Raw genomic sequence first — 24,440 nt, forward strand, 5'->3', positions numbered from 1 at the left:
CCGTGCTTTTGTTCCTGCTAACCTGTGCGAACCTCATCCTACTAGCGAACTCCTGTAGACAGTAGACCCACTTAGACTCCAAGTCTTCCTACCCGTCTCTTTCCGAATAACATCTCTAAGTAAGTGCACATTACTCTCTCCAATAGAATAAAGAATAAAGCAATAAAGAATAAATTCCTTTCATAACCACTCCGGTCACCCCTCTGGGATTTCAATCCTTAACATAAAACTGCTGCACCACACAAAAGAGCATTATGCGCCCCACACACGATGTCGGTGGCCACGCGTCGCTGTCTGTCTTCACCGGCAGAATTTGGCCTCAAGTCTCTAACGACTCCCAAATTACCCCTGCCACCAAAAAGCCTACAAAATTCTACAGTGTTTCCATTAAGCCTCTAAGCACGTCGACTTGCTCATGACTCGTCCCGCGACTTTCTTGAAACAAAAAGAAGAAATTTTGCTATCTCAACAAATTAGCTTACTTTCTTATATATTGACTATTATAAGTCTTTAATTACTAACAGGCCAAGTTAAAAGATAACCTTTATTCAAGTGTTTAGGAATGGAGCTTGCTACTAACTGAGGGTGGGGAAATTGAAAGAGATGGAAGGGGGGGGGGAATGGTAAAGGATCTGGACTCAGTCTGGTAAACAGCTTCTTGTCGTTCCCCAGTAGACATCAGTGTCATCAGCTCAGTTCAGCAGCAAGTAGGCCTGCTAGTCTGTCACCATGAACCCTCAGATACAGATAAGTAAACACAGCTCCGGCACTGTTGCCCTCAGTGGGTGGTGTCAGCACTCCAAAGGGAAGGGGGGGGGGGGAAGGGAAAGGGAAGGGGTAGGGGTAGGGGTAGGGGAAGGAGTGGGAAAGGTAGTGGACACCAGCCCTCAGACACTGGCACAGTAGCACCCATCTGTTGACTTCGCGGCTTTCCCCAGGTTTAGACTGCATTACCAGACCAGAGAGACCCTCTCTATTGGCTGCAAACCCTGACATTGTCACTCTCTCCTAGGCCTCGCCTGGTCCGCCAGCTAGTCCATTCAGTTCCCTGCTCATCCACGTAGTGGCCACGGTTGCAGGGGATGAGGGGAGTGGGGAAGGGTGGGGAAGCAATTCCTATTCCCTCACTCGAGTATTACTTAATATTTTCCTCATATTAAATAATCAAACCAGTTATTGATAATTAAAATCTTATACATGTACTTCTTATTAGAACCTTGGTCATGTTTACTACCTATTACACAATAACTGTCACTTCGACATCAAGCTAGTATGATGCATTAAGCATCCATCTTGATATTTACACAAAAGGGTATACACATCATAAAAAGAACACGATGAGCATCTCTGTGCTCAATTTACTGTAGCGATCAATAACCACAACAGTGCACGTATTTACAAAATTATATAATGATTACCCTATAAATACATTGTATACCTATCGAGGGTACGCTTGGCTTATTTCAAAGACATACTATGTAATAGGTGGAGGGTACTCCCTCCACTCCACCTCCATGTTGTCAATTATCTGGTTCGACTGACAAATAAACATAAGAAAGACTAGAATAATTCTATTTGTTGTTATACTTCCATATTGCATATTTCAGTATAAAATCAACTAATAAGGTCACGGGAATACATCAAATATTTCTTCTCTAAAACATCCATCAAAAGGCATTTATATCTACCAAAGATCATAATTCTAGAAAAACATGGGAAAGAGCTCCAAAAATCCCTAACTGAAGTTAGCAATGGAGTTTCTAAACAAAATATACATCATAAAATTCAGTAAAGCCAGCTGTATCTTCCTATATATGAATTATAACTCTGTTTGAAATATTCTTGGAATTTGTATAAGACCTTGAAAGGTCACCCATCAAATCACCAATTAATTCTCAAAACCTGGTAAAGAGCTTCAAAAATCAATAAATCCACTTCTACTCAGAGATATGAGACACACAATGTACTACTACAATGAGCATACTGTGTAGAACAATCTAAGCTCCAGTTCTACCCCCAATTTGTACTAATTAAAATTTTTATTCTTCAACTCCATATGCCACTGTGTATTACAATTTCCCAAAACATGGTAAAGAGAGCCAAAAATCATAATTTCTGCAATTTCATATAAAATTCCCCCAAACAACATATCATCTTAACCGGAATATTATTTCCTATCATAATAACCACAAATTATCTAACAATTCTATATTTTACCATTTATTTTTGTTCTCTAACCCCCTTTTTCAAATCTTCCCTCACTCTCCCTATGCAACCCACATTATAACATACAGCAATTATACAACAACAGCAAACCCAAAAGATGTTCACCCCAATAAATATTCCCGTTCTGCGTGAACTAAAATCCCTTACCATTCAGATATATTGTTTTAACACCTAAAGGGCCTTTAATTATCTCTTAGCTATCAGCACCAACTATAAATCCTAACATCTTCTTACTCACGTTGCTGGGATTCACGAGGGAAAACAAATCTGTAACTTCTGAATTGTAACAGATCAGCTGTGTCGAGTAAACAGTCGTCTGCATATGCGCGTTTTTATACCCGTCGGCCCCTTTACTCTAGCGCGTACTCTACACTATTTACGCGTATTGTTTACTTCTTCATTGGTAGTGTAACGCGAATGCGCTACCACAGCGCTACTTCAGCGCAACTTCCTTCTCACAGCTGCATATGGACTGATTCATTACACACATAGGGGTTCTTGCAACTATGAAGAAGAATTATCGTAAGTTACGTTGACAATACAAAAAGGGACTGCAAATTATAACAACTACCACCAGAAAAGATGCCAAGAAAAGCAGGTAAGTACCTACAAATATAAATCTCTAATTCGTCCCTCCGTATATTAACTGTTATTACCACCCTACTTGTTAATAGACAAGGCAACCTAGATTCATGTGCTGTACGAGTGACAGCAGTGTATACAGTGTACTCTGTGGACTCGCAGTGTAAGGGTTCGTATACACAGTACACACGTAAGTTCTACGTACCGTACACAATCTAACGAGTAGGCATAGGTCAGTATAAATGAACTCATACATAGTCTTTATCCATGTCTCGTTGTAGTGGCACGTACACATACAAGTTCAAAAAAAAATGAATTTCAGGGTGTTCTCGCCACACTATGTACCATCATCATCATCACCGTGAGGCCAAAAGACTTTCTAAATATCTACATATTTTTTATGATTATTTTTAGCAATTTTCTTCAGATTGTACCCCCGGAAATAGTTTCCAAAGCAAAGTTTAGTCAGTGACGTCACCTATCAATCATTGTTAAATTACTGATCAGTAGAAATACACTGGAATGCACCTTCCCTAAGGAGGAGCATATTTACACACTTCCATACAGTGCAAATGGTAGATGTAGATGCTCTCCACAAATGAAAAATATTCTAGTAACATTTCAAAAAGTAATAATAATATAAAATAAAAAATAGTATTTATGGTATAGATTTATCTGTACAAAGTAGGCCTACTTTGGAAGTGAAGCATACGGAGTTATAGAAAAATTCCTGATCAATTAAGAGTTAGTCGGAAAAGAGAGATCACAATAATCATAGGCACAGCAGAAAATTTATGTGATGAAAATCTGATAGCGCTTAGAGAAGTTATGGAATTGTGAATTTCGCAGTTTTTTACTAAAAAGATGGCATAGGGTTGTATATACAATTAGCTACTGAAATGAGAGAGCTGATGCTGTAATTTGCTCCTACTTTTCCATTAATTGTGCACAGAAAACTGATTCTAATCCATTTTCATGTTGTAAAAGTAAAAAACATAATGTAAGTCCGGGCTGAATAACTGGAAATAATGATCAGTTAGGGGATTTCATTATTTGAGGCTGTAGCAAAATTGCATTTGAACAAAAACGAGAAAAATTACAAGATTTTGTAAACGTCATCAGCTCAATCTTTGGCACATTAATATTGACCATTCAAAAAATGTTTAAATTAGTGATATTAGCAATACTTCACAATTTCATAATGTCCTTAATTCCCCTGGCTTCGTTCTTATCCGATTTCTATCAAATTTTCAGCGTTGTCCAGTTTACTCTTTCTGTGTTCGCAACACCTCATATCTGCTGCCCTCTGTCGTCTGGAATCATGTTCCCCCTTGCTCTTCGAAGGTGTGATTGGAGGTAAACGTACACTTTACTCTCAAGTTGGTGTATGGCCGCTCAACAAGTGGCGTAGTTCCAGTTTGAGGATTATGTTGTCGACATTGTGACTAGATCACAATTATAATGTTGCCCTATTTTTAGGGACCTAGTGTTATCATCTCGATTACCATAAGTGGCGGATCTAGAGGGGGGCACACCGGGAGCGCGCCCCCTGTTTATTTGTTGTTAAAACAAAAGGAAAAAAAAATGAAATGAAACCCGGAAGTGGCACCAGAAATATTTCTTGTCCCCCCCCCCCTTTACGGAATTCCTGGATCCGCTCCTGCATATTATGAGTTATATCATCACTATAGGCCTATATTGTGTACCAATATCACTGCTGAATGCTGTCGTCATTATTTTTCTTATTTCTATTATTATCACATCACCATGAATATCATCAACATTTTTTATGTTGTATTATTTATATTATTATTGAAATACTCCCAGTTTCTTTTTGTTGAAAAAGAAGCAGCTACAGCAGGTCCTACGTAATCACAGGAGCCTCAAGCACTGCACTGCCTATTCGTGTCACTATTGCATACCCCGAAAACTGCCCTCCCCCTTCTCACTATATACACATGACGACTATATCCTTAAAGGGGAAATCCAATCAAAAATAAGTGAGTCTGATAAAAAAAGTAAAATCTTACGTGTTCAACGGCAAAAATTTGACTGACAGCGGATGAAAAAAAGGGGAAAAAATGATGACATTTTGTATTATAGTTCTGCTAATTTCTGCAAAACAGTTCTTGTACAGTGATAAATATACAAATGAATGAGCTAACCATGTCATAACCTCACAATGCTCCATTGACCGTGTACAAAAAAAAATGAAATGACAGAAATTCAATGTTTCTGTCATTGAAGTCTGAAATGTGATGTTAGTCCTGGTTGAATAACGTCAGAATAGTGATCAATGAATCATACCACGATTCAGAGCCTTTGGCGTTTGAATGAAAAACTGGAAATGTCAAAGATTTTATGTACAAATTGTAATGGCAAGTAGTGAGGGGATGAGTTGCTCATTTTTCCATTTGCATATTCATAGTGACCGTTCAAGAACTGTTTCCTTGAAAACTTACCAAACTTCAAAATGTCATAACTTCCTTATTTTTCACCCGATTTCGCTCAAAAATTTACCGTTGAACTCATATATTAGGCCTACTCTTTCTTACAAGGCTAACACATATTTGGAATGGATTTCCCTTATAACTGGCGAGTAAAAGAATGAATGATGAGTGCTGTATCATACACAGCCGGCGCCACATTTTTAAAGGTGTTTCTGTCGGGGGGGGGGGGGGGGGGGGTGGGGGTGGGCCTGGGGATAGTTTATATTTCTGGTGGCACTTCCGGATTTCATCAGCTATTAAAGTAAGCCAAAAAAAAAAATCATCTAACTTTCTGCTGCCACTTCCGGGTTTCTTTAGCTGAAACGCAACAACATTGCTGTGGTACAACTTGGAATCGGCTTCCAGTCGACATCGACTAACAACAATAACAACAATAACAACAACAACAATAACAACAACAACAACAACAACAACAATAACAAATTAACCATTTTTTTTTTTTGGTGCCACTTCCGGGGTAAAAAAAATAAAAATAAAAAATGGGGGCTCCAAGTGGTTATGAGAAAAAAATAGGGGCCCCTCCCCTCCCCTCCCTCCCCTCCCTACCCCCCCCCCCCTCCCCACCCCCACCCCCCGGATGCGCCGGTCCTTTCATATATCGGACTTCAGCTACAATCCACAGAAAACATCACAATAAAATATAGGAACGCGGAAAAAGAAAGAAAAAAAAAGAGCCCTCTATCATATTACATGTACCCTTTGTCTTGCCTGCACGTTCCAGCTTTCATAAGTTTCTTTTGCTCCACCAGGGAAAGGTGTCATCTGCCCCCAGCACCCTCCCAAGATTTCTTCCGATCCCCATTTCCCCGATACATGTTAGATTCATGTGAGCATCGAGGTCATGCCATGTCATAATTTGCACAATCGAGCCCCGTGTTCCGGATCTCGACAGCAACAGGCAACCTTGCGCAGCACCCCCCCCCCCCCCCCCCTCCACACACCCGCCACCACCGCCCCCACACACACACACACACACAAGCAAGCACACACATGCTTTCACATACCACAGAATTTCCCGATAGCATGAATACATATTAATCTTTCTTTTTTTTTCCTCAGCGGAACCTAGGTTTAAATGATTTATCGTTAAAATATTAAATGTCAGGGAGGTATCAAATGGAGCAGACGAAGAGATCGAAATAGAATCACGTTACTTTGTTGTCGTGTTATCGGCACCTCTATTAACATATCGCTAGACAAGTTTGGTATCCAAGCTACCCATTGGTCAATAACCTCCATGTGAGTGATACGTCACACATTATCGTCAATCTTCAAACATGGCTGAACAGGGGAACAGGTAGCACAACATTGGCAACATGTAAGAGTAACAAGAAATGGAGTAAACATAGCCAACAAGTCGCATTAATTCAAAGAAACGAGGATTCTGGTAGCTTAAGATCTTAGCTACCAAGAAATTAAGGTGTCACTGGGGGAATAAGGTCTTCACCGTCGCATTTCCTGGAGATATTGGGACAAATTGAATCTGCGAAGCTCATCTTTCGCGTTTGCCCTGCCAGCTTGAACACTCGAACAGGCAGCAGCGACGTGCTATTGGAGCCTTTCCAGCCGCGGCGGCCACATCCGCATCATATGAATGAACCAAACCTGGCTGTGCGTGGATCGGAGTTAGCTGTACGGGAATCATAACATCGAACAAATATTGCACCGACTTGGCACTGTTAAAACTTTATCTGAACATAAGCAAGTCACTGTAAATAACGTAATCATGATGGCCGAAGATAATGAATTATTGAGTGCGTCAGAAATCATCAAAGGTGAGGAATAGACACTTAACAGTTAGTTCAATACATTTAGGCCTACTTTTGACTTTTCATCTTGTTAAGTTGGTTAAAGAGAAAGTTTAAAATTAACTAAGATGAGATGTTCACCCTATATATTAAAGTTTAGATTCTGTTTATTGGATTGCTAAACTGTTCAATAGTTTGTGGTGTCTTTAACAATTTTATTTGCTCAAGTAACGTTAACTGGAAGTGGATGTAAAATTTATTTTCAACAAGACTGAGCTGAGCTGACACTTGTGACAGTGATACAAGATTGTCAAGAAGACCTTCATTTCACTCTTGATATTTTATCTTTAGAGAGGTTCATAACAATAACATGTTTAAATATTGTGCATATCAGTTCGGGAAACCCACTCACAAGGGGGGCCCCTCCTTATAAGTAACCCGTCCCCCTTATAAGTAACCCCGTCCCCCTTATAAGTAACCCCCGGGGCACCCCTTATAAGGAGTCTCCACGCTTTTTTGCAATGCAACGCGAAAATGAAAGGACTGCGGCAATTCGCTTGATTATGTCCATAAAGCTTCACAAGTTTCCTAGTTACTCACGAAATTTGAGCAAAATCGGTTTGAGGCATCATATCTAAAATCATGGATTTAAATGCGATGTCAAACGACCCATGCGAATGCTGAAATGAGAGCGATTACTGGCGTGAGTGTCGCCAGGCGCGGCGGCGCGGCAATGCTTGAGTGCAGACGTGGCGACCGAGTGAGTGTCGCCAGGCGCGGCGGCGCGGCAATGCTTGAGTGCAGACGTGGCAACGGAGTAGTTGTACTCGGTCGCCACGTCTGCACTCAAGCATTGCCGCGCCGCCGCGCCTGGCGACACTCACGCCAGTAATTGCTCGCATTTCAGCATTCGCATGGGTCGTTTGACATCGCATTTAAATCCATGATTTAATTTTTTAGATATGATGCCTCAAACCGATTTTGCTCAAATTTTGTGAGTAACTAGGAAACTTGTGAAGCTTTATGGACATAATCAAGCGAATTGCCGCAGTCCTTTCATTTTCGCGTTGCATTGCAAAAAAGCGTGGAGACTCCTTATAAGGGGTCCCCGGGGGTTACTTATAAGGGGGACGGGGTTACTTATAAGGGGGACGGGTTACTTATAAGGAGGGGCCCCCCTTGTGAGTGGGTTTCCCGAACTGATATTAGACCCTATCTTTAATTTATACGAGTCTTTAGTAGTAGGTCTAGTCTTTATGTGTTAGTCTTGTCAGTTTACTCCCATGGCACAGGATCTACTGTACACTGTAGAAGGCGTAAACTGATCATCATGATCATGTGTTGTAACTTTCAAAATTCACCAACCAAGACTTGTATCGCCGAGAGTCCTACTTCCAACATGGCCTCTGCTGTCATTCACACAGTAATTTGAATGGTAAACTACAAAAATATAGACATCAGCCTATTTTGGTGGGAGATGTTCTTCAGTACAGTGCACTCCCGTTCAAACACGGTTAGACAATCATGACAATAGAACTCTCTATTCCATTAGGCCCCCTATTACAAAATTTTGTAACAAACCACAGTGTACTACAAATTTAGGTCCCAATTATTGTCACTAAACTAAGAATTTATGGTACCGGTACAAATTTTGCTTATAATCACGGTTGAATATAGCGAAATTTTTGTGATAACAAAATCTGCATCCAAGGCGGACCGTTTCTGGAGAGAACTATCGGTAGATCTAGGTTTAATTTATTATGGTACGTTAATAAAAAATAAGGTGCGATATTTCAAATGTTTGTTATTAAGAAATGAGCTTTGATATGCCTGGATGTTCGTTAGTTTAAAAATTAAATAGGGTTCGGCGTTATTCCGAAGGTTAGTTAATCCTTAAGTGGTAGGAATCTTTGTTATTCCATTACATCATGTATGTTCGTTTAATCCAAAAGAGAGAATAATTTAAAGGTAAGTACTAACATTCTTTTGACTTACAAACCATCTGTTGTCTTTGGATAACCTCCGGAATAATAAACGGTATTTCATTACTTTCACATTAACGAACCTTCAGAAAATAAACCTTTCTCATCTTAGGATTAAGAAACCTTCGGAAAGAAGAATCGATCAATGTATAAAGTGTCTGGATGATTTTACACAAGTAGAATCTATGACTATATGCTACTAAAGTACTGCCTTTAAGTGTTTTATTTTGGAAAAAAAAAAAATTGGGTTCTAATCAGGAAATATGCTGGACATACTTACACACCCTATGCTGTACGACAAAATCTTTTTTTTTTCTTTTTTATTGATGCTTCAAAGAATGTTGCTTTTACATACGTGTATGTTATCATGACAGACAAAATGGAGTACATTTGTTGCAGGTTGATATACCCAGATGCTCTAAGCTGCACCAACCTGTGCATACTGTTGTATTTGCATGCACATTCTTCTGTGTTTATACTTTCAAGTCCAGGTTTGACAAGCACTGATCCTCCCTACTTACACCATTCTCTTCCCTAAAGAATGTATAGTCAGTCACCCACGCGCATTTATGTACACCAAGTTTTAGGCAGGATCATGTTCAACCCGAAGGAACGACCGGAAGTCTCGACAGGACTACTACTGTACCTAGGACAGTATTTGTATACTGTAATGATGATGATGATGAATGCCCTCATTTTAGACAGTTGATGTATTTTCTTTCAACAAAAATTGAACAGTCAGTAAAGATAATGAGGAACAAATTGAATGTGATAATGAAGCTACCAGAAAAAAAAAGAAAATCAATGCATGCAGCATTGATACTTGATACTCACTGTATAAAATCGCTCTTGCAGCTCCAAGAAGCTATACTTGGATGAACTACACATGTGTGCCATTATAATTTTATGAGAAATAGGGATTATTGCAAGTCATAATTTTGCCTTTTTCTACCTTCCTACAAATATGATGTACGATGTACTCTCTTGCAGATCGACTGTACTTTGCAACACTAAGGAACAAACCAAGAAGCACCACAAACACACACTACTTCAGTATTGATGATGAGCTGCAATATGAAAAGTAAGTTCTGAATTGTAGTATGCAGTATTGTACAAATTGTAGCAAGTACAATGCACATTGTCCGTCCTGTAACACCTATTGCAAGTCTGTCATTACCGGTATATGAAATATTAGTGTAGTTTGTGCAAGTTGTATCTCGATGTCTAGAACTTTATAATTTGTATTGTAGATGTCTGATTTTAAAGCCCAGTTCTTCCCATCAAAAAAGAAAAGAAAAAAAAGAAGAAAGTCATGTGACATCCAGAGCATGTTAATGACTACCAATCCTTGAAATTAAGCAAGAATCTCTTCAGAAATTTTATGTTGTGATTGATTCAACAGCAGCTTTCAGTGCTTTTTACAATGTATGATCTGTAAAATTGTGATTTTCCATCATTTTTTGTAACTTTAGTCAAGTATACAAATGCTTTCAATTATACCTTTCCTTTTTTTTCTTTTTTTTTTCATTGAAAATTCTTCATTTTGATATTTGAACCGCTGAACTGCAGATCTGATGAAACATTGTCTTTCACTACATCGTATTTATAGAGATATTTGCTTCAAATGTTGTGTATGTACATGGTACATGTAAAGCATTTTTTTCCCCGTCTTTACTGCATATTTTACAAAGGGTGTTTCACCAAAATCATAACTCTGCAAATATAGTGGCTGTACAGAAAATGAGCCCCACTGATGAATTTGCACAAATTCTAGCTGAAATTCCTGTACATTGTAGATTGTAGTACTTATAAACCGTAAAATTGAGCACAATGCATCCATGGATTACACTCCATCAAAGTATCTAAATCACGTTTTATTCATAATTTATGATACAGTCCCATATTAAGAGTACCACATTTCCGTCCCGTGATATGAGAATTTCAAGCAGTTTTGGAGGGGACTGCAGTGGGCTGCAGTGCTATTCTCATCAAGGATAGTCATTTTAGTATTACTTCATGTGCAAAGACAATCACCAACAGTTATCAAAATACATGTGTGAGTAATATGCTACTTGGTGTAAACTCTCCAATGAAGTCCAACTGCTCACCTGTGTTGCTCAACTAAAATTTTAAGTACTATTCAACACTATTTAGATTTCAATGATAGGGTTTGTCAAATTAACGATAGAGATTTCATAAAAAGTCAGACGTACATTGTAAAATGAGAAAGTTACTTGATAGAATTTCAAAGTTTTTGTGTTTCACAGAACGGCATCAGTTGTTGATCAAAAGTGTATGCAAATTAAGAGGTAATAATGTCATCACCTCACAACTTGCCCATTGATTTTGATTTTACACAGAAATTGCTACAAATCAAATGTATTTGATCAACAAATTTTAGGCAGTACATGTATACTCATCTTGAATTCAAAGTTACTATTTCTGGGGTATTACAAGACTACGATTTATGTCTGATGGGAAGGACACAACGGACTTATTATTGAATTATTGAATTCACTTCACTAAAGAGGAAATTTTGTGACGATTTCAATGAAGGTCAGTCAAAGACTCATGAGGCCTTGACATCTTCACTATTTCCAGTTTTTCAGTGGTATACATGCAGTTGCATTAGTAGCACTATTTCACAAAAACATGTGAGACTTAGATTGCATTTAATAACTTACTGTAAAACCAGAAATGTTTGTGTGCATTTTAATTTTGCAAGAGCCAGATTTCACAAAATCAAATCTCACACAAAAGTTCTTGTCCACTATTCATTGAATATCAGTGGCAATTCACAAAAATTTCATGCAGAGAAAAGGTAATATGTTCTGGTTCATGAACATTTCATATTGCAAAAATATCTTATTTTGATGAAACCTGTACTATACAATGTTCATCTTGTTTTACACTTAATGTATGTATAAATAAAACCAACTTGAAATAAGCTGTGAAATTGCACTTTAGAGGGCAAGACATTCATTGTAACAGTCTGTATCGATGGCTTAATGAACAGGATGTTTTGCTCAACCCTGTGCATCCCTGGAGAGGGGAAGTTCCTCATTTATAGCTCTACCTCTCGTGGGGCAACTTGTGGTTCCCCTCCAAGTATTCTCCCCTCACTTTCTCCTTCCCCCATGGATCCCATACACTTGTACATGCACATTCTTCACACACTTTCTTTTTCATTCTCATAGGTATTATGAAACTTTCAATAATAGTAGGCAAGGGAATCTTAAAATTATACCATTTATCAAAAATGTCAGTATACGTACAATTTGTATACAAATGCTGAAACACACATTTTAGATGCTTTCTGTCCTAATAATTATTCTCTACCCAAACATTCATTGTGGGCAGAATATTAAGTGTTAAAGGGATATTGGGAGAGATGAGGATTGGGTTTTTAAACCTTTTACAAGATACCAAGAAACCACTTACACTGCATGAAATAATACAGCGCATACAATGTACCATTCTAAGAGGAGTTACAAAATTTATTTGGTGAAAATCAATTTTGAAGTGCTGATACTTCCAGAAACAAAGTACAAAGTGTAAAGAAAACAATCCTAATAAAAGGTGGATTCTTATTATCTCACCAAAAATATTAGAAACCTGAAGTTAGGTCTCAACCAAAACTACACACATGTGTGTAGGATCCCTTTATTAAGCAATACATTGCAGGTGTGTTTACCCGCTTACACAACTTGTGGAAAAAAAAAAGGAAGAACAAACATTGTCCATGTACCCTTGACTTTACCAACTGCCTGTGGTCAGAGGTTGAACTTTATTTTAGGGTCAATCTGCACAGTGCAAAATAAGCCAACACAGTGAAGGTTTAGAACAAGCAAAGCTTCATGTCTTTGATACTTCAGCAGAAAATGTAGGCCTAAACAAAGATGCAAGGGAAGTGATACATTGGAAGGCACAAAATTGGAATCAAGAATGTCAGACATTGCTTTTATAAGTTTTGAAAGTGTAATGAAATTTATAATTCTTATTGCATGGCAGATATTACGTACCAAGAATTTCCTCTTAAACTGTATGTGATTAGTAAGAGATACAACATTGTATGTTTGGAATAGTGAATAGTATACTACACAGTGTATCAATGTGTATGCTCATCTATGGCATTTTCATCCATTTTCAAATTTTTATTGTCAACAGCTTCTACGCAGATTTTGGCCCTCTCAACCTTGCACTGTTATACCGTTACTGCTGCAAGTTGAACAAGAAACTCAAGGTAAGCATGTACATGGTGCTTTTTGCTTGCTTTTGACCTGGCTTTGCGGTTGCTTATAATCAGCAGTGTGCTTACTTCTTCCTAGGAATATCTGGATTTTACTATTAATAGATGACAGATGTATGGTTATTTACGAGATGTGCAAGTTAAGAAAGGTGATGAAATGGAAGTCTGTGAACCACAGAATGAATTTTTTATTTGAATTCATTACAATTCATGTGTGTTTCAAATACGTGTACAGGTGCATGATTTTTTCAGAAATTAGTATTCATGGTACAGCTTACTATCTGTGTAAAAGGAGATTCTCCTCCCATCTCTGAGAAAGAAAGAAAGAAAAAGATAAATAAAGAAAGAGTGACAGAGAGACAAACAAACAGACATGGAGAGAGAGAGAAAAAAACAAACCACCCAACAACAACGCTGCATACGCGGTATGTTGCTGTTGTTTTATTTGTGTGTCATGTGTGCGGTATGTGTTTTTGTTTTCGTCTTTTTTCCATTACCCATGCTCATCCAAAGATGTACCAGTAAATAACTTGATCTTGCGAGCAGGCTGGTCCATCCATATGAAGGTGGATTTGCTTGACTTGCTGTGTACTTTTAACCTGTGGCAAAAAGAGACTTCCTGTCTGACACACTGGTAATTCATGCCCCAATTCACTGCAGTCTGTTTCACTTTAATCTGCCCTTGTCTCTGATACACATGAGGACCAAACAATTATCAAATTACAGAAAATGAAGCCAAATTTAAAACTGATTTGCTGCTATGATTAGAATACTGCCAACACGTTACAGCCCAAGTGCATGTTTATCCTGTTTTCAGAAGTGGAAATGTGCCCCAAGCTTGTTTTCTTTCATTTACAGGATCAAATTATATTATGACTGAAGGTCATGTCACATGGCTCATGTGTCAAGAGACATTAATGATAAAGAATAAATTGATACTGTAGTTATGCCTCATGTGGGGCATAAGAACAGTTAAGATTTCAACTGTAGGCCCTATGACAAACATTAAAATCCCAGAATACTCCGTTCTCCAGAATGACAATCTTGAGAAAATTCATCATATCTGTTTTCTAAAAGCTGCATGTAAAGAGTTCTCAATTACTCATCAATGCCTATAGATTAATTCATAAAAATTCAGTCCTTTGGCATTTGATCAGAACTGACACTATGAAATTTGACAGTTTTATGAAATCCAGCGACTGTAAGTGTATGAATTGTTGCGAATCTATTCCATTCTGTTTCACGCCTCATTCGTGCATGCCCATCAGTGCAGCTGGCAATGACCCATATTATCCCCAGTGGGGGAGTTGACGCCTCTCAGCGTCTCATGCTTCTGCAGTTTTTAGTAAACACTCAAGGCGCATTGTATGCCATAGTCATTCACAGTAACTGGGCCACTGAGCGCCCTTTGCAACAAATGGAGCTGTGTGCATGGCGGAATTCACTGATGCATGAATGAAAAGGTGATACTCTAAGTGTACATGTAAGTTAAGAAAGCAAGAGTTGGATTGGCAACATACAGAATGTGTTCAGTCATGTATACAGCGAGTCCATCGCACACACACGGAAGCTGAGTGTATCAAAGAGAGCACCAAACTCTTTAGCCCCCCTCCTTGAGTTTATTGATCAGTCAAAAGTCCAAAGTGCTGCCCACTGCCCTACGTGTAGGAGCCTATGTGTAGTTGACTACAAAAATTTAATTATCCAGGTAATCAATGATTGTGGGTTTATGGACGCATAGTCTGTCAGACCCTTGGCAACTGGTATTAAATGAGAAGCTGATGTAGCAACAATCAGCAAAACACAGAGTGAGTTGCCCCTCATGCATACCCGCTTTTAAGTACATTCACAAATTGAGTACATGCAGGTTAATCACCAAGCCCAGTAAATAATCAGTATTTGTAATAATCATAAAAAGCTAGTAAGGTGAGAGCGAGCAGGTGAGCAAGAGAGAGAGAGAGAGAAAGAGAGAGATAGTAGATGTGTCAATGCAGGGAATAATTTTCAGACTTTTATTTGATTAGCAATTTCAGCTGATGAACAATATTTCGAATGGTATCCTGTACACTTCTGTGGAATAAAACTGCTACACAAAAGTTAGTTTGTGTAGCAGTGGTGTAAAAATGCATAGCAAATTGCGATGCGATACCAGGAAAATTATTCCCTGCAATGGAATGTGAGAGTTTATTAATAAGTACAAATGTATTTGTACGTGTTGTAATTTAGCACAATTTTCAGTCATTGCGCTCTAAGCCATCATTGCATACAATATCGTACCTGTGTATTCTAGAACAAGAATACATTTAGAATGTTATGTACATGTACATTATGTACAATTGCATTCTACATGTTTATTATCAGTTTATTGTATTGTCTAAATAAACTGCAAGAACGTTCTGTATAAGTTTGAATTGTGCATGATACATGTACAGAATGTAGGTCATAGGCATTTTTGCGAGATTTTCTCGCGAATCGACGCTGGGGCTAACATAAATGCATTCTTACCCTAGCTCATGGAGATATTTCCGTGTGTTTTTAAATTCGCAATACAACTGTGATTCGTGAATTCATGAAAATTAAACCCTCACAAAAATAGCAGCTTATACAGTAAATACGATGTAGGCCTACAATGTAAGTTGAATGCATCAGCAGGTCTGTCTCACACTAGAATATGGAGTCATGTTTACTGTTGTGTTGTCAATTTCACTTGACTAATCACAATTTCAGTTCCTGAGGGACCGCCTCCAAACCTGCTGAAAAGTTTATTGCTGAGTACAATGTTCATTTTGTAGTCACCACCCTCTCAAGTTGTATTTTCTTGTGATATCCATGTGAAAAACTTATTGAATGATGAATTATAGCTTCAATTTGTTCAATGTTTGGTAGTGCATGTTGCAGTTCCTCAGTTTTTAAATGTTTTTTGTTTAGGGGGAGGGGATTTGTGAAGAGATAAACACCTGCTTTTTATGAGTACAGTACATGTACATACAGTGTACATGTGTACGTACTAGGGGCAGTTAGGATTTCATCATTCCATCCCATGATGTTTCCATGTCCATCAAGTACATGTACAAACTTTGTACCATGTTTATGCTGGATTTCACCTAATTTCATGAAGAAAATAGATGACATTGTAAAAATAGTATACGATGTGTCTGAACAATATCTGGAGGCATGTACAGTAATGCAGAGTTTCTAATGTTACTTTCATATGTGCATTATCATATTTTCATAGTCGACATCACTCAGCCGGAAGAAGATCGTCCACTATACGACATTTGACAGCAAGAAAAGGACAAATGCCGCATATCTCATTGGAGCCTACTCGGTAAAGAAAACAAAATGTTATACTGCTCTTGAATTGTGCACAACGTGTACATGCTCCAATGGAGCACATGATAAAAGGGTACTTGTACTCATGCTTTTGTTTACCACTGCAATAGCATTATATCCCACATAATTTCTGTTTCCATTTATTACAAAGGGCTGTTGAACAAGAGGTATTTTAGTGGTGGTTTGGAAAAATGCCATGAACCACAACCTCAAAAATAAGCCAAGACAATAAAGATTAAATGTCAACAAGTCACCGACATTGTACCTTTGCATCCTACTGGATGGCACCTAAAATAGCCTGAATAGCAATATAATTGCTGTCATTTGCATTGTAACTGTTGAATTCTTGTCACTAGATACAGTAACTGTATGTGCATACTGTACATAAAAACCATGAGTATGAACTTCACATTGTTTAGATTGACCATGATGTCTCTTTACTTTCATTATGCCAGCATAGCACTACTGATAATTCAAGAGCAGAGCCTTGAAGAAATTGTTATTTCTGAACGTACAAGGTGCAAGTACGGACGTACAATCTTGTATAATTGAATATGGGAAAGCATAGACTGAAGGAGATAGAAAAGCTTGTTTGTAGGCAGGCATCCTGCAGCTTGTAAACAAGATTGTATTCCCGTCTGGCCGTCTTGCTAATCAAATATATTGCGATCGTCCGCTAATGAGGACACTTGCCACAAATTGGATGCCGGTGTAACAGTGATTACCTCCTCATTACAGGTGATTTACTTGAGGCGTACTCCTGAGGAGGCCTACAGGCCGCTGGTGGCCGGTACCAACCCACCGTATCTTCCGTTTAGGTAAGCAATCATCTTGTCACTGTCAGAATTTGAAGGAGGAAGTGGCTAACGTCTCACTTTGCAGCTGCTTGAATTACTCTTTGCGGTGATTACGCAAAGGTATAGGAGGGAGTGTTTGTGTGTGTTACACATGTGTTTGCTCGTGGTTGTGTGCATTTGTATATGAGTGCAAATTGATGAACAGTCTTGATGTTGTAAGGCATCAAAATGATCGGACACTGTAAATGGCATGTGACAGTGAGCTGAAGATAGGTGTTGAGTCGGTTGGTTGGTTACATTGTAGTTCATTCCTTTAATTAAATTGATTTCATGTTATTTCTTCCTTGGTTAGCAGCAAGTGTGCTTTTTAATGAAGTATTTCAAGCAGGTCCTGTTAATCGCCAACCTGCAAAATGTGTAATGTTTAATGATTTCTTTGGTGAAAAGGAAAATTTATGCATCAGCTCGCGACGCATTAATTCCTGCCTTCAATTTTGTTTGTGGCCATCACACACGTATACAAGTTGTAGCCTTCACATTGCAAGTGTGGTGCAATAAATCTGTGTGCTCAAAGTGATGTGAGGTTAAGCTGTTCTACAACAACTGTTTAATTAGGATGTAATCTGTTAGCACTTTTAATTGCATGTTTGATGTTCCTAGAAGTGCACATAGCCAAAGACTATATGGGATGGACTAATCAAAACAAAGGATCAATAAGTGCACACTGTTTATCCAGCACTGAGCTAACGTTTCTTGGGGTTTATTTCCGTTTTGCACTGCCATTATCCGTATCAGTAGTAGATTCAGTGGGAATTTGATCCAGAGTCTGCAATGTAAATTTCTATTTTATTTAAAGTCAACTGAAAGATGTGCCAAGAATCAAAGAATGGACGAGGACACTCCAGATTCATTCTAATTTCTCATGGCTAAACAACATAAATTTGATATGATGCTAAATGCTTTTCATGTGACGTAGTGATCATGGCGTCCATGGTTTAATATACAATTAAAGAAAATAGAGATGCAATTGCATTTGGATTGAGGAAAATGAGGTGATGTAGTTGATGTTTAACCCTTCACAGCTTGTGTTACCGGTACTCTACAATACAGATAAAGCTGTACAATGCAGGCCTACAATTTTTGTATGTTATAGTAGTAATGCAAAATACATGTAAGCATCTGTCAAAATTGGGGGATGTCGATCAAGATCTAAATACTGATATTTTTTTAGGCCTGTTCATACAGAGAGAAATATCCTGCTAATTGCCCTTCGCAATAATTTTTGGACCAAACAGCCCATGCCCAATGCTTGCTGAAATTAGTGACCCTTGCCCTTGTGTTGGTGTGCTCTTGTGAAGTGTGTTGTGAATGTTGTGATGAAACATCTCATGGGTTTTTTTTTTCTCCAACATTTATACACTCACCTCAAAATTATCGCGCTTTTCTGAAATTATCATGGTAATTCTGAAATAGTCACAAGATTTCTTGATTTTGATCGCGACGCTGTTGAGGCTATTTAATGAATCTCCATGTCCAACAGGCAAAAATATCGAGATTTAGATCAAGATGCAAATCTTGAGATCTGTATCCCGCAAACTCACATCAGTGTGAATCCCACTGTACAGTAGCTTCCATGCTGGGGTTGGAACTCCTTACCCTGCAGCTGAGCTCTGCTGCCCTATTACTACTACCCTTGGGCTAATTTTAGCAAACCACAGGCACACATGACTACTCCAGCAGAGGACCGGGTACTGTTTCCTCCATTTACTGCCAAGGCATTCAGACAGGTGGACCCCAGTGGCCTAGGTCCCAGAGAAAGGATCTAACCATGGGGCCTTCATGTTGTGACTAGAGCTAGAGGTGGTGATACATGTAACTGAATCATTTTCATCTAAAAGGGAAGTTACATGTCTCCCATACAAGCAAATCCTGACACATTGTAACTTACCAAACTTCTACCTCCCAACTTTTATCCTACCATTTGCATATTTTTTGAACCCGATTGGCTGATGATGTGTCATGTATGAACTCATTTCAATTTGGTATCCAAACGGGGTAAAGGGAGAAATAGATCTATTGTTAATTCATGTTATAAAACCCAAACAAAAATGTACAGTGTACAGGATGGGTTTTCTGTGTAAATTTCAAGCTGTCCTGAATGTTTATAAACAGCCCTGACTTGCAACATGTTGGAATCTCTTTATTCAACAAACTTGATGGGAAAAAGAAAATGTTTTTGTGTTCAGTCACATGAAAAATTAAGATAGTGGCTGAAGAGTAATCAGCATGTTCTGTTTTATTTTGTTTTGCTCTGGCAAAGCAAAAAGTTAACCATCTTCGATTTCAGTGTCTAAAGATAGAAGTGTATACCAGTAGTTTGGCACTGTAAACATTGAATGCCTGCCAACAGCATTGTTTGTGCAAGACTGAAGTATCTGTGGGAAGTGATAAATTCTGGAAGTGCACTGCTTTATGTTTGCTCATGCATTGCATGTACAGTGGGCAATGTAAGCTTACAGAATGTACATCCCTACAAGGATGCTTTGTAGTAATCCATTGTGACATGCCCACCAGTATTTAAATCTGTGATACTGAATGTTCTCCTGTTGTTGAAAGTTGATGGCATGTAGCACGTGGTAGGGTGCATTAATTGGATGTTACAGATGCAGTGAGAAATGATGACAATATAATCCACATAGATAGTATAAGTATGTACGTACATTGTACAAATTGTATGTCACACCAATACACATTATATCTCACACATTGCCTTGCATTCTCAGCCAGTCAATATTGTCTGAATGCACACAATTCCCATCCCTCAAATTGTGATATCGTGTACATGGTGGCACCCGGCCGTTATCTCAAATTTATATTGTGAATGCTTTTCCCTGTTATTGTGTGATTTCAATACATGTAATTATTATTTTACTATGTAATTTATTTCCATGGCTCTTGTTATGGTAGGACTCTAGTGATGCAGGGAAACATTTTTGTTGTGTTGTGTTGTGTTGTATTGTATTGTATTGTCTTGTCTTGGTTGTGTGTTCATTTATGCTCTATTGAGCATTATACTTTCACAGGTATGATACATACTTTGTTTCATGACAAATGTTATAGTTTTTAATAAAATCAGAAAAAAAAATTGTGATACATGGTTAGAACTGCATTTCCAGGTGTATACATATTATGCCAAAGTGAGAAAATTTACAGCACTTGTAACATTGTACATTTATGTACACTTACATTATACAACGTATTTAATATTCATATCATATATTTTTTTACATTAATGGCATTACACTTTAAGTTTGTTCATGTACTTTGTACATCCTGTTGAGAAGACCAATCCTTGTGATTCTTCTTTAGGCTGATAATCAGGGAGCTGTGACACGCCCTTCGTTGTATTGTCCATCCCTTGATCTTAGGATTAGGATTTTTTTGCAGAGTGTATTGGCAGTAGTGTGGGGACAGATTTGTCTCTGAGGTCTAAAAATAACTGATCATGTCGGTGTTGCGAGGTGGGTGGCATGTGTGTTCTGTTAGGGTGAAAGACAGCAGAGGGGTGTGTGGATGTGTTCAAGACAGACTCTTCACATATCACGTGAGAATATGAGATACACTTCAAGGAAATACACATTGTGTATGTACTGATTGTGCTGGCAAAACTGTTAAATTGGATGACCATTATTTGACCATACAGTCTTGTAACATTTTGCTTTGTGGATTTTGCAAATGACTTTGTATGTACACTGAATTTTGGAGAAGCTTTGTGCTGAAAATTTTAAGATGCATGCATTAATGAAATGTGCCATCTGATCATGCAGTGAGTTGAACAATTTCCAGGAAAGGAGTGTAATGAACAATCAAGCCTGCATTTTGAGTGGAAACATGTAAGTCCAGTTTGGAAACCATTTAGAAATATTCAAAGGAATGCATGGATTATAGATGTATCTGTAATGACTTTGTGCAATTGCCATTGAAAAAGACTTTGGCATTTAAATACCACTGTGGCTTCTTTCATGCACAATGTATTCAAAAGTTATTTAATGTAAAGAATGTAATTGCTTTGTTTTCAGTTACTTCAGGGAACTGAGAAGTTTTGAATTACTGCATGGCAGGAGACAGCAGGCATTTAGTACCGGCATTTTAATAGGGTGGGGATGGGTAGGAATTATGTGGGAGGGTAGACAATGGAGAAAGGAGTTTGTAATGTCATGTGTCATTGTCAGACATGCATGAAGAATGTCGTCAATCTAGACAGGAATAGACTTGGATTAACCAATATTGTCATGTGCAATGATAGATTAACAACCTTCCAGCTTATTCTTAGGACTCTTTTAGCTGACATACAATGTAGATTGAAGTCATAAACAAACTCAAGTCCTACGTGATTCTTCGAGATTTATTTTTGGAGTATGATGCTTTTTGGGTGATCACCCCCTCATTTGGCAGTGACATTGACGAGATACAACAGGCAACAAACAGTTCACACATTGTCATAAACTTCCAGTCAATGTCTGTTCCTCAAAGCTGAGAGTGGAACAAATTGTAGCTGATATTGGTAGGTTACTTTCTGAACTTTCTCTAAGGCGAATAATGTGAAAAATGAATCATACAATTTTTTTTAACCTCATAAAGATAGAACTTTTTTTTTCTCACATCTTTCCAAATATACATGTATAGGGTTTATCAAACATGGTTAATAATTTCAGATGTACAAATCATGTTATGCCAAACTCATCAGAAGTAAAAATTCATGATATTTCCATGTTTTTCATACCTAAATACAAGCTCTTTAAAAGCGTGTCAATGAGAGAAAGGGTTATAAGAGGCTAGAAAAGTGTAAGGATAACTCAGGCAGCCATTAGATGTGTATTATGTGTTCCTGAGCCCTTCCGGATGTGTTATTGTCAAGGTGAGTCAAGTTGACATTCCCCACTTGAGTATAAACTGACCCCCTGTTCAGACGCAAGCCAGTTTATACCAAAACTCGATAAGGAAACAACGTTTAAAGAACCATCGTATAGCCTACAGACCGTTCAGATGCTTATTGCTTATCTCGACCGTTCTGGAAAATGTCGCAGAGATGTGCAGTTTCCCCACTGCGCATGCTGTTGTGCTCATGAGTAACAGCTATGGGGTCACCTTTCGTGCGCGCTCCCATTAAACCCTGCTTAGTTATACCGTTCTATGGTCGCCATACATTCAGATGCACAATAGACACGATGGAATGCTGATTCATTATTGAGTTCTAAGTTCGAAACGATGCTCTGACATTGGTTGCGTTAAACATCTTTTCACTAGTCAGCGTTCAGACTTATAAATTCATCTTATGGCTATACCGTTCTAGAATAAATTTTTTGCGTCTGAACACCCTGTGAGGGAGACCTGAGACTGGCTACCCATCTCCGTTCAGGGCCCCCAGAGAATGGATTATTCACCTTGTAACATGTCAATCCTGGAGCCTACACAGCTTCTTGTTCTCATGACAACTGGAATAACATGTTCCTTTGTCCTTGAACCACATGATGTATGAAAGGAAAGAATGCAAGGATAACCTGTTTTGCTATGAGCACTGGCAGAAGTAAAGATAAACAAATTGATTGACAAATTTGCCTGTCATCAACTGTAAATACATAGGGCCTACAGATTATTCATTGTTTATAGTAATAGCTATGATGAAAATCATATGCATACATACAGTGTACTTAAGCGTGAGGACCCGCCCTCATTTACGTTTACGGCAATGAAGGGCAATTTGTCAATCAGTTGTAATAAAAACCAGTCAATGCAAGAATCATTCATTTGAATAAAATATGCAGTACCTTTTTTACACCGGATAAGAACCATTACTGGCTAAATGACACCTCTCTAGCGGTCAGGTTGTGGGTTTCTAAAATGCCCATGATTTTTAGCATTGATGACTATTGATACTAGCACTGAATAGGTGCTTAACTTTATTTACATCAGTGAAGGTAATTTGTTGTACTCTTTTGCAATAAAAACAAGTTGACATAAGAATCATTATTTTGAATAGAAGTAAAGAGTCTGAATTCTCTTTCTCATCTTTCACTCCTTCACAAGATTTGAAAAGGAATGGAAACAGGGAAGTGTTGACTCAAAGAAAAATGTAGGCATTGCTTTTTTGTTGATTGCATATACTTTGTAGAATTATCCACAACATGAGAACATGGCCTGCTGTAAGGTGTTTTTTTTCCATTGCTGAAAGCAGGGAGGTGGTTCCTCTCACCCCTGTGCTGAAATATAACTTTTAGATTCTTTAGTAAAAATATTTTCACTTTCAAAAAGGAACCTGAGATTAAGAGAAGTGGAAATAGGCCTAAAATGCATAGTGAACTGCAAAATATCTTTCTGTCACTCTCACTTTATAAAAAAACAAAACCAACCAAACATAAAAAAAAAACAAATACAAACAAAAACTAACCACAATACGTGATATCCAGTTTGAATTTGTAGGACTCACAAGAAGTGATACATGTTGGTACAAATATGATAATGATTGGATTGTGGATTGCTTGCAATGTTGTACAAATACTCTGAAGATATATGCCCACAAAGACTGCCAGGGATACGGGAGAACAGCTCCTGTGCTGGAAATGTCAGGAGAAGATAGTGACCTTTCTCTCAGGCCTGACAGTACAAAAGGCTGTCTGAGGCAGTTGTATACCTTCAGCCCTCTGAGAGAGATTGGAGTTATGAAATTCTACCCCGTAATTGTTGTGACACAGTGCCTATTTACATTTTTCCCCCCGTGCTGTAGGTGTTTTGTGCAGCATACTCAACTCTGAAATGATACGCAAGCCATGGAGCTACAAACGAGTAGCTCCACGGGCAAGCACAGGGCTTGTGCATGCTTTGAAAATGTTGAATGGCTTTCATTTTTATTTTTCAAGACTTTAAAACTCCATCTCATTGAATTTTTATTCTCTAGCGAAATGAATTGTTGCTCAGGAACGGTGATCAAACTGGAAAATGTAAAAGGGTAAATT

General features: G+C 38.2%; 1 protein-coding gene across 7 annotated transcripts in view; it reads left to right on the forward strand.

Annotated features, from left to right (window-relative positions):
• Window positions 1-6,593: 6,593 nt before the first annotated feature.
• The window catches only part of LOC139728138 (dual specificity protein phosphatase CDC14A-like), a 75,102-nt gene continuing 57,255 nt past the window's right edge, over window positions 6,594-24,440 (forward strand). For all 7 annotated transcript variants that reach the window (XM_071639098.1, XM_071639102.1, XM_071639103.1 and 4 more), the window contains exons 1-5: window positions 6,594-7,093; window positions 10,039-10,129; window positions 13,216-13,291; window positions 16,533-16,625; window positions 17,369-17,448. In XM_071639098.1, coding sequence (XP_071495199.1) covers window positions 7,045-7,093; window positions 10,039-10,129; window positions 13,216-13,291; window positions 16,533-16,625; window positions 17,369-17,448 — 389 coding nt within the window. In that variant the 5' untranslated portion in view covers window positions 6,594-7,044. The remainder of the gene's footprint in view (window positions 7,094-10,038; window positions 10,130-13,215; window positions 13,292-16,532; window positions 16,626-17,368; window positions 17,449-24,440) is intronic.

The sequence above is a fragment of the Diadema antillarum genome, unplaced genomic scaffold, assembly GCF_040938485.1.
Source record: "Diadema antillarum isolate AM-2024a unplaced genomic scaffold, OU_Dant_1.0 seq00000166_RagTag, whole genome shotgun sequence".
NCBI lineage: Eukaryota > Metazoa > Echinodermata > Echinoidea > Diadematoida > Diadematidae > Diadema > Diadema antillarum.